Genomic DNA, 15,342 nt, shown 5'->3' with positions numbered 1-15,342 from the left:
TAAACTTGTAGGAAGCACTCAATATACTTACAGGAAAAAACAGCCTGCTAACATTTTAAGGCACAACAAGAGAAAACAATTTTCTTTATGAATATCCATTAAAAATACAGTCAAATACAAGCCAAATATTGGCCAAAGTTCTGCCACATCTATATTTTTGAATGGTAAGCACTGGTAAGCACTTCTGATCACAAGTCACTGGTAACCTCAACAATCGATGATTTTACAAAAAAATCTAACATGCTATTTTGGTCCTCATCTCTCTCCTCAAGTTCAGAACGTAACCAGTCTTTGCTGCCTAAGTATCCAATCCTACTCCCACTGAAATGGGAATCTTTATACTGAATTTAATGGGAGATAGAATAGATTCTAAAGTTAGCCATTTAACGTACTTAAGATACTGAAAACGGATTCTTCAGCGAAATCAAGATACAAAGCTAGAAAGTCAATTACCAACAAAAAAACCCACAAACCCCTACTGATTAGCAAAATGATCAAAACCACCAATGTAAATGTTTGCTGCTTTGACCGTCAGATCTCGACTCTCACCTTAATAAAGACAACCCACACATTATTGTGTTTGTATAAAAGATATTTACTTCAATTATCACACCTAGGGTGCTAGTGAATAATAATAATAATACATCATGTGAGTTTCATACAGTGATATTGCTTCTCCATATCATATAGGGACCGTTGTACAGTGCTGAGAACAAACATTATATGGCTAACCAAACAAAGACAGAAGAAACAATGCCATTCTGCTGACGGAGGGAGCACTTCCCCGCTACTGCCAGCCACATAAACTTTTACTTTTATGTTTAAACAAATACCAAGAAATAAAATGTTACAAAAGATGAGTCACAGCAACACAACGTGGGCTTCTCAAAGCTACTTGTACAAAAAAAATGACACTTTTTTGGTCAATTGGTTCTTTGTGAGGATTTTTTTTTAAATTTGTGATTGTGAACATAACAAACAAGCTCTAAAAATGTCTAAGACTTAGTGCGTTACAGAAAAAATATAAAATACTGCTAAAAATGTAAGACACCACAATACACGGGGGTAAAACTGAGCTTATTATTTAAAAACAAAAAAGTTCTCAGGAAAAAGTACACCACTTTATCTGTCTGAGTTCATCTTGTGCTGTGTTAGTAGTCAGGGCATTCATTTCAAAAGTCTGCCCATTATCATGGCAAGTAGTTATTGCACAAATGCAAAGAGTTAATTTCTTAATAAAAATGAAAAGGGACATGAGGGAAACAATTTTAAAAAACAAAAGCACCCCCACTCCCAAACAAGTTAGTCTCAATTTACTTTGGATTTAACGTCCAAATTCACACACTTGACATTCTTGGAGCATTTACAGAGAGTGGGACAGACAGTGCCTGTTTTCTTAAAAGGAACAGCAGAAAACAGCTTTCAACACAGAAATGCATAGACTATTCTGATAGAAATGAAAACCTTTAGCAGAAATTACCTAATAGTTTAATGTAGGGCCTTTTCCCCCCTCTGCTAGAAGGAGAATGTCACGGCATTGGGAAAAATGTTATTTCTGAAAAATTAATCTGATGTTCTTAGTGGGATGTCCTCAAAACAAAACAAAACAAAAAAAAAGGCAAAGTGCAAGTTTGCTTCCAATCCACAGAAGAGGTGATGCGCAATGCAACAATTGCAGCTCCTTACATCTTTGCCTTCTGTAAGGCTCTTTTTTGCTGGGCCAGTGCTGGTTCAGTGCTTACTGATGGCCCTTGACATTGTCCCCCAAGCAGACACATTCCCCTCTCATATAAACAGGGCTATTTCTAAAGCAACATTTCAGTTGTTGTTTAAGCAGCTCTCTCTCTCTCTCTCTCTCTCGAACTGTTACCTACCCACAGAATGCTTGTCTTAATGTGTTTCTACATTGCAAGGAAACCAAACAACTCCGTCAGCACAGATACAAATTTACAACTAGTATTTTCATATTTCATACCAGGAAAAGTTGTTGCTGCACAAGATTGTTTTGACCAACTTCATGTGTAAGAAAAAAATAGTTATGAATGCAGAAATCAAAACACGTGCCAACAAAGACGAACATCGTAGGAACCCAGTCTCTCTTGTTTTAAAGTAATACTCTTGAGCAGTTTGCAATGTACCTTAACAAAGGGATATTGCATCTTCATGAAATCTTAACAGAGGCTCTAGGAGGCTTAGGGTATTTTTTTGTCTCTCTTTATATCGGAGTCTCTTCCCTCACAACTGAGTCTTTTTAATCTCAATACTAAATGGTTTTTAATATTTAAATACAAATATTTAGTAGACATTTATACAGAGTCCTTTTTAAGTGGATTACTCCAGAAAACACAACATATTGATATGGGTATTGATCAGTCAAGTACATGCCAACCCATCCAATTCCCAGAATAGGTCAATTTTTCTGAACAGAACAGAATAGAATGAGTTTGGTGTGCTGGACCATCTATGTCCGTGTAAGCAATAAAAAGTGATATGTATACTTCTGTTGTGTATATATAAAAATCTCTGAAAGGCATTTTAAAGTAATCTCACTAGAAATAGGAAAGACCAGAATTTTGTTTTGTTCTAATGATGAAAAACTTTTATATAATTAGACATATGTTGCTGTGTAAAGAGCGAGTTTTAGAAATAAACAAAAGCTAGCTAGTACTGACTGAGGAGGTAGGAGTGTGATGTAGAGGACAAAAACCCTATTCTTCACTAGTCCCAGTAAGACTGGAATGACCTTATGGCATATCACCATTTGAAGATGATATGGCTAAGGAAGTTGAAATGAACACGTTATGTGCATATTTTAAAGTTATGTAAGAACATGATAAAAGTTAGCCATAGCTGGAGATCACATGGGTGCTTGACCAATCAAGTTTTTTAAATGCTCACTGAGAGACCATTAGTATGATTTTTGAGAGACTCTTGTTATGAGTGTAAGAGACATTGTTGCATAATGGTGGACTATTTATTCCAAAATTTCATCATGCAAATATAACCAGTGTGAATATACTCTTCAGTCACCTGAATCCTCCTAGAGTAAAGCTTACATTTGCCTACATTGGGTGTACAGGGTGTTAGCTCCTAAATATAAAACTAGAACTTCTATTGCACAAAGCTTTAAATGCATGGTAGTATTGAGTGCTCTTTATCAAAGGGACCAGTAACCCGGGGCTACGGAAATGCGCCTTGACTGGTCTTTTTTTCGGAAATAAAAAGTAGGCTTTTGCGTGTGCTGACGTCTAGGTCCCTGTGCGCTACAGGTCACTCTCGAGGAAGAGATGAGGAGAGAAGGCACCGTATCTTTCTGATTGCAGGGAGTTTGATAAATAGCATGTTTTATGAAAGACGTACAGGCTAAACACTGCTAGGAAATTGTGTGATAATATTGCTTAAACTAAAAACATTTCAAAATAATCTAAAAACATCCCCCCGCAAAGAATAAACAAACAAACAAACAGGAAATCTGAGACCTTCTTCATTCCCAGGGAGGATGAAAAAGGAATGGAAGCCTCTTATGGAGGGGAAAGTGGGGAGAGACAAAACCCACCCGACAGCACAACATAGTCGTGTTGCTTATTCTTCACCTGCCCTCCTTTAAGCTAGTTTACCTAGAACACTTACTGTATATATTATACTCGCTATTCAGAGGTAACTAGGTGCTTTGGAAACACTTTTTTTTTTAAAGCTAATCAATTTACACACAAATAATACATTAAAATAGCAGTAAGGGTCTAATGGAAACTAACAAAAGCCAGAGAAATGCAGAGTGAACCCTGACAGAGTACCAGTCTTATAACACATGGAGATCTATTTTTTTTTAGTTCCACATATGTAGGATTGGATTTATAAAGCCAGTTAAATGCTTAGTTTTTTAAAAATATATTGCTCCTTCAAAGTAATCAAAGTCCCGTGAGGAACTTACAATATGCAATTTCAATTATATACACCTCAGAAGTAGAATTTTCAGCCTGCAGGGGCACCAGAGGTGAACTGCTGGTTTTGATTTGTCACTTGGTTTAGTTTACTGAAAAATTCTTCCTTTTTTAAAACCTACCAATATACAGAGTTTGCAAAATAAAAATCATTTTTGTAAAGGAGGGAATGCTGCTCCCTTTAACTGACCGTACGGTACGTAGGCATAACAGCTCATACTGTACATGTAAGAGTGCTTAGTGCATGAGGTTCCCGATAGCCATATCAGAGCAAAACTTATTTACACACAGTTACAGGGTGAGTTTAGGACGTTTCATCTTTAGTTCTAAATTTCATCTTTAGTTCTAAATTATCTAGCTTTTGTACATTTCAGCCAGACCCTTGACATTATTTTTGTGTATTCTAAATGTGAACTTTTTATTTTTCATGTTAATTAAACCTGCATGGTCAAACAATCTGATCCCTCAAAAGCCTGCAGTCACTTTCTTGCAACGTGGATTTTGCCTAGCAAGTGGGAAAATGGCACTCTATGCATTAATATACACATTAGCATGTAAATAACATTTTTAAACCTGCCATCCACCCATGCCCCAAAGCATATAATTTATCTGATAGACTATAGCAATTCCTTACTGAGCCACTAAGGCCTAAACTGTAAATATGCTACATATTTAGGAACTTTTCCAAACAGGAATAGTGTAAGTATACATGTTTAAAAACTTTAAAAAATGCATATTATTGACCCGCACAGCTAGAAGGTGATAACACAATTAACATATTATTATTGTTACCAATAGAAAGATTGTGCTGTTGCAAACATTACCACAAAATTACACAGTAACTATGCGAAGAACTCCTGTCACCATTACTTCAGGAAATTCCTGGGATTCTTCTCCACTTTCTGTGGATCTTTGGATGAGTACTTTACTTGGTAGTACAAATATCTCCAAAAATAAAATGAACAGCCACAGATATGCCTCTAATGGATGGAGTGGGGGAAGTGGGACAGCAGTTAGTATTTATGGTAGTTTCCTAATATGACTGTTTGTCATTTAACTTTTATATGGTCAGGGCTCACTTGACGGGTTCAGTTTAATAGAGAAACTGAACTGATACAGCAAAGTCACCAGATTTAGTAATAGAAAGAATCTAGAAAGAGCTCTAGATTGTGCTCTTGGACACGCATTATTTCGACTGAAGTCAATGGGAGTTGCATGCTTGTATGATGGCAAAACTTGTCCTTTGGCAAACATCGGTCAAAAAATAAAAGATTAAATAATCAGAGCATAATTTTAAAGTAGATATTGTTTCTTCTACACATTTTTGTGCCTGAACATGCTCATGAATGGTGATGAACTGACAATCCTGGTGACTCAAGTCCATTTTTCACCCACACAACAGGTACAGCAGTGCACGCTTCCCCCTCTGCGTCAGCATGCCTTGGGCCTGACATAGAAGGGGCGAGAAGGGTGTTTAGTCTCCATGGCCAATCAATTCTTGGCCTTTACAGAGGATGCTAATAAGGATACCAATTAGTAAAAAGTTGTGTGGTTAATTTTTGGGACGTGAACACTTCTCTACGAGGAACTGACCTGAGACCAAATAATTTATTTCACATATGCCAAAGAACAAGGTGAAATTCATCACTGTGCTGAGGGTCATCACAAAACCAAAGCACCACTTAAGATGTATTTTCAGGGCTTAACTGGGTTTTTAAGGACTACAGGAGCCTATAGTTGACCCTCCCCAAAGAAGGGTCTTTTAATCATTGTATATTAATAGGATATGGCATATTGCATTACACACAAAATTTAGCAGCTCAGATACTGGGGTGATAAAGGCCATAAAAGTAAGTACCTGGATACATATGGTAACAATGGATTTATTTTTCTTAAAGTCTATTGTTACATATATTTAATACATGGTTTATTCAATATTAACTATATTAAAGCCATAAAAATGAATAGGGAAGGAAAATAAAACAATTTTTGATGAATAATACATACCAAACTCTCATATAGTACTTTTCATCCATAGATCTCAAAGCACTTTACAAAAGAGGTCAGTATCACGATCCCCATTTTACTGATGGAGAAACTGAGGCACAGAGAGGCAGTGACTTGGCCATGGTCACCACAATGACGGAGCCAAGAATGAAACCCTGCTCTCCCAGGCTCATGTTTATTTTCATTATTTAAAGTAATTTGGAGTTATATTTTAAGTTGTTTGGTACTTTTTGAAAATCTTGTATTTATACAGAATTTTTTTTACAAGCTCTTTAATTTAAAACTGTTTGATTATATGTATGACATGGAGGAAAACATGTTAGTGCTTGGCTAGAGGGACCACAGAAAGTGCCATGGAAACTGGAAGGCCTAGCATAATAGTAAATTAAACTGAATGCTGTGTTTTACACTTGTTATGTCTGTATAAGTTAAACTGTGGAAGATCAGATATAAGCAGCCTGTCTTGTTAGGGGCTGAACAAATACTGAAGTCAAAGGAAAGACTTTCCATTGACTTCAATGGACATAAGATTAGGCCTTAGACCAAGTGACACCTTTTGTTCCTCTCTCTTTCTTACGATCTCCATTAAATCGTCAGAATTAGAACCTATGGAACTCAAGTACCGTATATGGAGTGATTTTAAGACCCAGTATACATAGAGATATACCTGGGCTGTAATATAAGCAAGAGAGATGATTTAAAGAACTCACTTGCTTAAAAGGAAAGCAAAGATAGAAAAGAGAAGGAACAAATGGACCCTCCATCTGCATGTCAAAAATCTTTATGAATGTATTTATTTATTGTATTTGCAACGAATCACTTTGCTACATAACACTGTTGATTTCTTAGCAACCCCGCTAAAGGCATTAGTCCGTATTACTAATGACATTTCAGTTTAAATGAGGAAGCTGTTTTGGATTTAAGTGCAAAAATGCATCTGAAACCAATTACTTTTTTGGTATTTTTATAATTTAAATATGGTCAAAATGTTTTTCCATTTCTAAACTACCAAGTTCTTGCCAAGAGCAATTTTTTTCATTTTATAGCAGAGTTCTAAAACCCTTGAAATTAGGGATTTTAAGATGGAAACTCTGACAGACCCTGGACTGCAGCATTGCTAGTGGGGACTGCTATCTTTTTTTTTTTTTTTTTATCATATTTATCACATTATTCTGTCAGATTTTCCCCTAACTCTAATTTATTTAAATTAATCAGCATTATAATTTCACTTGAGCTAACACTGGGATGATGCACTTTTCCTCTAGATCGCTGTTTTCACTTTTAAAAGATAGCAAAATGGTAATATTTTAAAATAATGAGGACTAGAGAATATTGCATAGAATTCTGTAGTGTTCATTAACCCCTTCTCTGTATCGTCCCCACATGAAGGTTATGTTAAAAATTAATGCAAAAACCTCTTAGCTAATAGGAAAGGAGTACTTGTGGCACCTTAGAGACTAACCAATTTATTTGAGCATAAGCTTTCGTGAGCTATGATGAGCTTCATCGGATGATGAAGTGAGCTGTAGCTCACGAAAGCTTATGCTCAAATAAATTGGTTAGTCTCTAAGGTGCCACAAGTCCTCCTTTTCTTTTTGCGAATACAGACTAACACGGCTGTTACTCTGAAACCTGCTCTTAGCTAATGAGAAAGGCATGCGATTTTTACTTTTAGAGATATCTTATTCTAGTAAAGAGCTTATTATTAAACAGCTCATTTGACAGATGATATGGATAGAACACACCAATGCAAGGCTCCTTAAGGAGTGACTCTACCCACAAAGTCTATTTATAAATTTTGCAGGAGTGCAAGCTAAACTAAAATGATTGAGTTCCATGGCATTCAATAGCTACTTTAACAAAAGAAAAAGGGTTTTGTTATCAGTAAGAAAATCTTGTGATTCCATGGATAAAGGAAATCGTATTTATAAAAATGGAACAATTATAATCAACAGGCATGCTTCATCCGCTCTCCATTAACACAATAATAAGAGACCATCACACTTAGTTAAATCTCAGTATTGTCCTCTCCTTTTTGCACTACCCATCCAGAGATAAAAATTTTTCCTGCAGTATAAAAATATTGGTTAAAACAGCCTGAGGCCTATCCCTCCATTGCTTTAGAGAAAGTCTGAACTGTAAACAGAAGCAAAGGTTTTTAAAAAATGCTTTTAAAGAACATAAAAATGGAAACAGTCTGCAGAAAACCTGTAATGCTAGAGACATATATGCACGTTTATCTATCTGGAAAAGTACTGAACAGCATGCCTGCAGCAAGAGCTCGCTTTTCAGTCTTTTTAACTCTATAAAACAACTATGCATAGAGAACAGCCCCACATGTTGAACACGCGGCACCTTATACCACCTTTCACCTTTGTTACTCTCAACTAATCAATGACTGAAAAGCATTGAAGAGTCCAACTCTTTTTACATTACTTCTCCAGTAGCTCTTTATGAAGCAATGAAGACTAGGAGTGTAATACTAATTTTCCTAACAACATTAATTTCAAACATACTTCATTAGCATGAAGAAATATAGCTAAAAATCATTCACCACAGATGCAATTTAACCCTTTTTCAACCAGGGAGGTCTTGCCAATTTGGAAAACTAGTAAGGAAAAAAATCTCCAAACAGGAGAGTAAGGTAAGGTATCTGTCAAAGAACTGTAACGTGATTCCTAATTGGAAGTCTGGAGTCATCCCAATGGCATTCTAATAGTTTTACATACTTTTTACCTATGACATTATGCATGAAATGACAAAAGGAACTAAAGCATTAATAAAGTGCCAAAATATAGGGAATACCAAGAGCATTTTATCTTACTAATTTTACAATAAATACTGATGACAACCCTTGGCAGAATGGGGTGACTTATGAATGCTGTCTTCATTCAACAAAATTCTATGCATTGTAAGTGGTATAATGGAGTTTACAATTAACTGTTAGTGTTATAAAGGAAACACATCCTCTACAAGAGAGCTACAAATACGCTTTTTGAAAACTGACATAGCATTAACAAAAATAAGCAGACACTTTTGAGTGTTTGGCTCCTCTAATGTAATTAGCAGAAACCTGAAAACTACAAAACGAAAGAACAAAAAGGAAACTTTTGAAGGCACTTAAGTATTGCTTATCAAGAAGAGAGATTAACCCTTAATGCTGCATTTGGGTTCATGCTGTAAATAAAATTTTGCTTTCAGTGACAGCTCTCAGTAAGCATTATTGAATGCAATAAAGACACACACTTATTCCACAACAGGTCTGGGGACCTTAATTAAGCAAAATAATAAATAGAAGAAAAAAAAAAACACCCTACAAGCAAGCAAAATTTAACCACTTGACTGCATCAAGCACCCAGATCTCAACCTGATAGAAACAGAGGGTGGCAACACATGGCAAATATATTGTTCTAAAGTAAACAAAGGAAACTGATTAAGTTAGAATGTAAGAAAATATCAAGAAAATGTAAGAAAATTAAAAGTTCTGTCTCTTGGCTGAACTGAAGATGTTTATATTTTGTTATTACTCATGTTCAGGTACATATATTTGAATGGGACACACATTCATAAACAGAGTTGTGTTTTATAAATCAAATCAAAACATTTGCTTGTAAGGAGACACTGTGGTGAACAGAAGATTTCTAATGGTAATGTTTTGATTTACCATGTCGTTGGCTGGAAGTTTTCTCAGCTAAACTTTATGTCCCTATAAAGAAGTCACAGTGATTCTAGATGGTGCGATCACATGTTCCAAATTTTGTCTTCGCTCACCACAGAAAGGGCCAGTTGCTGTCTCTGTTTATCAAATTTGAGTTGTGCACCACAAGCTAAATCTCTGGTTACCCAAGCAGGTAATTTGAAATGACTGTAACAGTAAAAACAGTTAAATAAATCTCTGCCTTTCAGCCTCCTAGAGCCTTCTTTTCGTGTTCATGAAAAGGCTATTTTTTTTTTTTTTTTTTTAAGTGTAGTGACTCTTAATTTGTGAAAACTTGAACTAAGTGCTGCTGTTGCACGTTGAGACTGTAAATGAAATACATAATTTCTAAAACATCATGCAAGAAATGTGGGTTCACATCGTACAGTCAAAGTCCTACTAGTTAATTAATACAAGCACACTGAGGTGTAATATTGGGAGCATACCTTTAAAATTGGAACTCCTCTCCCCACCCCCCAAAATCAAAAAAGTAATATTAATTAAACTTAAAAAGTAATGAATGCACCATTAAAGTGTCATCAAAAGATGCTGACCTAAGACAAAGGTTTCAATGATACACAATACGGTCAAAAAGTCTTCAATCAATAATATACAGTATGACAACTACATCTTGTAAATTATACCCAATACTGCCGGCAGTCTATCCCTCTAAAGAATATTTGCCCCCTTTCATCCCTTCCTAACAATCAGATAATAAAATACAGCACCTATAAATAAGCAAAAAAAAATATATATATATATACCGAAATCATCTATTGTTAGTTTTAAAGATATGGCAATAAAGGAGTCTAAATTAGCAAACTTGTAGAAGCCATAACTGATAAAACAGCTTATTGAAAAAAGGTGGCAGTAATGCACTCTATGTGTGCACAAGTACATAAGAAAATACACAGACGTATAAAATTGCACGCACACACTCACGCACACACATCCTTCCACACACCTCTATGCTCACGCATATACATATAGACAACAGGAGGAGTCAGAGACAAGTGAGAATTTGATTTGTACTTTGATCAAAAGTTTTACGCTGTGCATAAAATAATCTGAAGAGGCTACATTTCTGAAGGGCGGAATAGTCTGGACTGGGATTCAAGAGCATGAATATTTTGGTTTGGAGTTTGGGCTATTTACATCTTGGTCACAGCCCATCTGATACCTGCAACGTATTCTTTTTCTACACAAACAAACTTCCCACAAACTAAAACATTTAAATCAGTGCTTGTGGTGGGAAGAGAGTCAGTAAATGGCTACCTATTGGAGGAAGACATCTCTTCATCTGAGGCAGGCCCAATTCCTTCTTCGTGGTGTGTGACATCTGTTACACATGTAAATGAAACTTTAACTGATTTCAGGTTAGTTGAATGCTACAGGTTGTAAAATATGTCCCCAGAGCTGCAGGCTGAAATGTTACTGGCCAACTTTTTTCATTTCTCTTTCTTTAACAAAAAGGTACTAGATATACCACAATTCAAATGAAATGATCAAGTACATGCTATTCTAAGTTGTCTCCTAAACCTCCTGGATATGAGGTCTGATCAGCGTGCTCTGTGGTTAGAGGTTAAAAAGCAGATTATAAAATACCTAGATTCAGATTTTTTTTTTGTCCTGATTTGGCCTAAAATGGAGTGTATTAAACAAATTCTGGTCTGCAAAAGACCAGAATCAGTTAAAGCTATGAAACAATGTGCACTACGTGTCAATATTCTATTTCACTTACAAGAAAACACTAAGTCAGCTACCACAAATTAAGATATTTTCCTGATGTGACTTTTTTTGTTTTGTTAAAAAATATGTGGAGTAAATGTGTTTTTTTTTTTAATTCAAAGTTTCAAACAACACGATTCTTTTCTTTTCTTGAAAATATTTAGGAATCCAAACTAGTGTGTTTAGAGTCGGTTGACTGTGCAATCTCTTAGTGGCAACTGAACAGCTACAAAAAACTTTTTATTTTTCCTTTTTGAAAAATCTCCCCTTTTTTCCTGGTTTAAGAAGATAATAGTGTATTATCGCTCTGTAGCCATTAGATGGCAGATAAAAAGCCCCCTTTAAATATGTGGGTTTGATTTTTTTTTTTTATGTTTTTGTTTTTTTAAAGCCCACACCAAAGAGGAGGGCACAAGGCAAAGCTGTATGAGTTATTCCAGAAATTGTGGAAATCACTTAGGGCATTAATAAAAACACTTCAGGGTACAAAAAAGCTTGACCACACATTTCAGTTTTCTTCCTTGAAAACACAAACATAAATTGGGCTTAACGCTCCTTTTGTTTTCTATATGCACCTTGGCCTATGGCGTTTTTGCCCTGTGGCCTGCAGGGCGGTAAGTGCGCAACACAATAAAACCAGTAGAGGTCCAGTTTAACTTTCCCAGCTCTCTAGAGTTGGGTGAGTTTAATCTCAAAACTCCCATTCGACGGGCTCTTCTCGACTAGCGGCCTTCTCTAAACGGTGTATTATGTTGTTCAAGTTTGCTGCTTTCTTTTTCCTCAAGGTGTTGTCCCGCGTGTTCTTGGACCTTGCTGCCTCGGAAAAGCTGAATAAACTCTGAATAGAGTTGGCTTTCTGTGAGCCTGCAGCCAATGTGGAACTTGTACTTGGCACACTCAACATTTTCTCGGAACTTTCTTTTGACTTGAAGGAGCTCTCCCCTGTAAGGACTGAGGTGGAGGCAGCTGAGGTAGAGGCATCCTCTTCTGTAGCAGAGTTTGGCATTGTCTCCAGAGTTTCTCCTGAACTTTGAGACCCTGGCGGAGAACTCTGACGTGGTGCTTTGAGCCTACCCTCATCATCAGTATCCTCCAGGCTCTCCATTCCCAAATGGAAAGACTCTGTTTTCTCTGATGTTCTGGCATCTTGTGGTACCTCTTCCCCCACTTCAAAAGCCGACTCTGCTTGCCCTCCCTGAGACTTTGTGGTTGCATTGCTGTACTCGTCCGCCTCCAGACCACTTTGCTTTCCTTCAGGTGGGCCTTCTGTGTCCACACCATCACAACTGTCTCCCTCAGAGCTGTGAACCGCTCTGCTGCTTCTGGCTGAAGGAGAGTCACTTGATCCAGCCTGGCTCTGACTTCCTGCTTGGATTTCTTCAATGAACAGCTCTCGACGGATGCGAGATCTAGAAGACACGACAACAGAACGATAAATTTGGTGCTAGCCATTCATAATCATAGACCACAGTAATATGGTCCAACTTACAAAGTCCATATCCATATAGAAACTCTCCCAAAGTGCAGCAGGAAGAGAAAGGGGATGTCTGGATCTGGGTTTTGATTTGCACCCCATTTTTACTTTGGGTAATACTCACAACATGCCAAATTTAAGAGATTTAAAGAGACGCTGATCCAGTAAAAGATATTACCTCACTCACTTTGTCTCTCTAATATCCTGGAACCAACACGGCTACAACACCACTGCATATATAATTGTTGTAAATCTGATTCCTTCCGACTGTTCAGTTCAATAATTACCTCACACTCTATGCAAACAGTGTAAATTTAACTTTCGTGCAGGTAACAGAATTGTTCTAGAATGACAGTGTGTTAAATCATAAATAGACTTTCTAGTTTAGTTAAAACAATACTTGTTGCTTTAGGAGAACTTTAATCCAAGTTACGCACATGCTGACATTTCCAATTTTACAGGGTCATATGTGGTTTATAAAGGGGATCAAGAGACAAGCTCATAAAGATCTCCCATTCTCAGTGGAATCTCACTTCTGAGAGCATGAAGCTTCAAAGGGTTCCTGAAGAACCTAAAAAGATTCCTCTCTGATGAGGGCACAGGAATTCAGAAGGGATTTTTTTAATATATAATTAGAGGGAAAACAATTTATAAACACCAATAACATTTTGATTTCTACTCCTAAAAATTAGCCATGACTTTGCCTAAAATTAAACAAAAACCAGAAAAAATAATTATTACAAACAGGAAACCCTGATCAAAAGTAAGAATATACTTCTGAATCGACTTTAGGGCAGTGCAGCTTTCTGACTGATTTTCAGTCTATGAGCCCAATGTGACTTCTGCCTTATTTTTTATTTATAAATTTAATTTCAGAACATTAATAGTCACATGACAGGCAGTGCACTTCTAGGGAATTAATGCACTCCACATATGGGTAAAAGTTACCTAATGTTCAACTTTGTGCTTCCTACAACATGAAGTGTATAAAAATCACCCAGCAATGTACATGTCATTTTATTTGAGCCTCCCATAAGGAGTTTCCCAATGTCCTGGATCACATAGGGAAATGAAATGATGGGTGGCCTGGGGTTTTACTTAGCTTTGATACTAAATCAATTATATAATCGTAATTCGACTGTGATTAATATAATTGTTTATGACCTCTGTACATTATACTGCAAGATACGCCCCATGTTCCTATATAACAAGAAGAAAGAACCTTAGTGCAGGAATAGTGTAGACACAGTAACAATTTAGAGAAAACTTTGTCAAAAAGAAAAATACCACTGGTTTTAATGAAGCGCTGCCTTGTCTTTCAAGTCACAGATGAAAAACCCTCTTCATGTTTGTGGCAAGTTTTCAATAGAAACTTAAATTTCTCGCAGGAACTAATGTACGCTGGGAAGAACACAGACCAGCAACAGAACACTGCTGGAATGTCTGCTTTGTGTTTGAAGCTAATGACATTATTGACTTGCTTCAGAGACAGTACAGTACTTCGGCAGTAACTGCTGACATGGCTTTTTTCAGGACCGGGGACCACAGGTACTAATATTAATTTGCTATTAACATTACATCTATGCATTTTATGTTTATTACTAGGCTTTATTTACTTCTTATAAATCTCCCTTTATAGGCAGTGATCCAAAGCACACTGCTCCTGGGGTGCTCACTGAGTCAGGAGAAGGAAACGGATAACTTCGTGTCTGCCCACCTAAGAAATGTCATTTAAAATACCACAGTTCCACTTAAGAAAGTGAATCACAGCATGCTCATTGAACATTTGGCCACAGCTCTGTTTAGTATGGGCTTGTTTGATGGATGTGCAAATCCCTGGAATTGATCCCCAACACACTAGGTCTGGAAGTCAATAAAGCACTAAATTAACTAGGAGACAAAGTCTGTACAATAAACAGGAACTGGTGCCAGCAGCTAGGAAATTCTGGACAGAAAGTACCTATCAGTGGAAGTTGAATACCACTAAATCAACCACACCCTGAAGACATTCTTCAGTGTTATTCAAAATATGAGGCTATCCTGGGGATTGTGCTTGAGTTCATTGTACATGTCTTTGCACAATTTCCAGTATCATACATAGACATTTAATATAGTGATGTTTCCCACAACTTTTATAAATTAAGTTGAATGGAGTTTAATAATTTAATAGCACTGGACTGGAATTTAAGAGAACAGGGTTTAATTGTTACCTCTACCAAAGGCTCTCTAGGTGACCTTGAACAAGTCACTTAATTCCTGTGCCTCAATTTCCCATTTGTAAAATGGGGTTAATACTACTTCCTTTCTTTCACCCTTTGTCTGTCCTACCATTTAGAATGTAAGTCGTTTGAGGCAGGGACCGTCTCTTAACATGTATCTGTTACCGCTTCTAACACAATGGGGTCCCAATTTCAAAAGGGGCCTCTGGAAGCTTCTGTAATGCAAAAAAATACACTCAGATGTATATTATTCTTATATGTGTGCTGAGTCTTGAG

General features: G+C 36.6%; 1 protein-coding gene and 1 long non-coding RNA gene across 14 annotated transcripts in view; one reads left to right on the top strand and one right to left on the bottom strand.

Moving 5' to 3' along the window:
• Positions 1 to 15,342, bottom strand: part of CUX1 (cut like homeobox 1) — a 382,370-nt gene that overhangs the window by 46,470 nt on the left and 320,558 nt on the right. For 10 of the 13 annotated variants that reach the window (XM_037880470.2, XM_037880466.2, XM_037880464.2 and 7 more), the window contains one exon: positions 575 to 12,782. The exons of the other annotated variants lie outside the window; for them this stretch is intronic. In XM_037880470.2, coding sequence (XP_037736398.1) covers positions 12,065 to 12,782 — 718 coding nt within the window. In that variant the 3' untranslated portion in view covers positions 575 to 12,064. Of the gene's footprint in view, positions 1 to 574; positions 12,783 to 15,342 lie in introns of those variants that run through there. 13 annotated transcript variants of the gene reach the window in all.
• Positions 1 to 15,342, top strand: part of LOC119563883 — a 126,050-nt gene that overhangs the window by 102,028 nt on the left and 8,680 nt on the right. The window lies entirely within an intron of this gene.

The sequence above is a fragment of the Chelonia mydas genome, chromosome 17 (genome assembly GCF_015237465.2).
Source record: "Chelonia mydas isolate rCheMyd1 chromosome 17, rCheMyd1.pri.v2, whole genome shotgun sequence".
NCBI lineage: Eukaryota > Metazoa > Chordata > Testudines > Cheloniidae > Chelonia > Chelonia mydas.
This window is presented reverse-complemented; position numbering and strand designations above follow the sequence as displayed.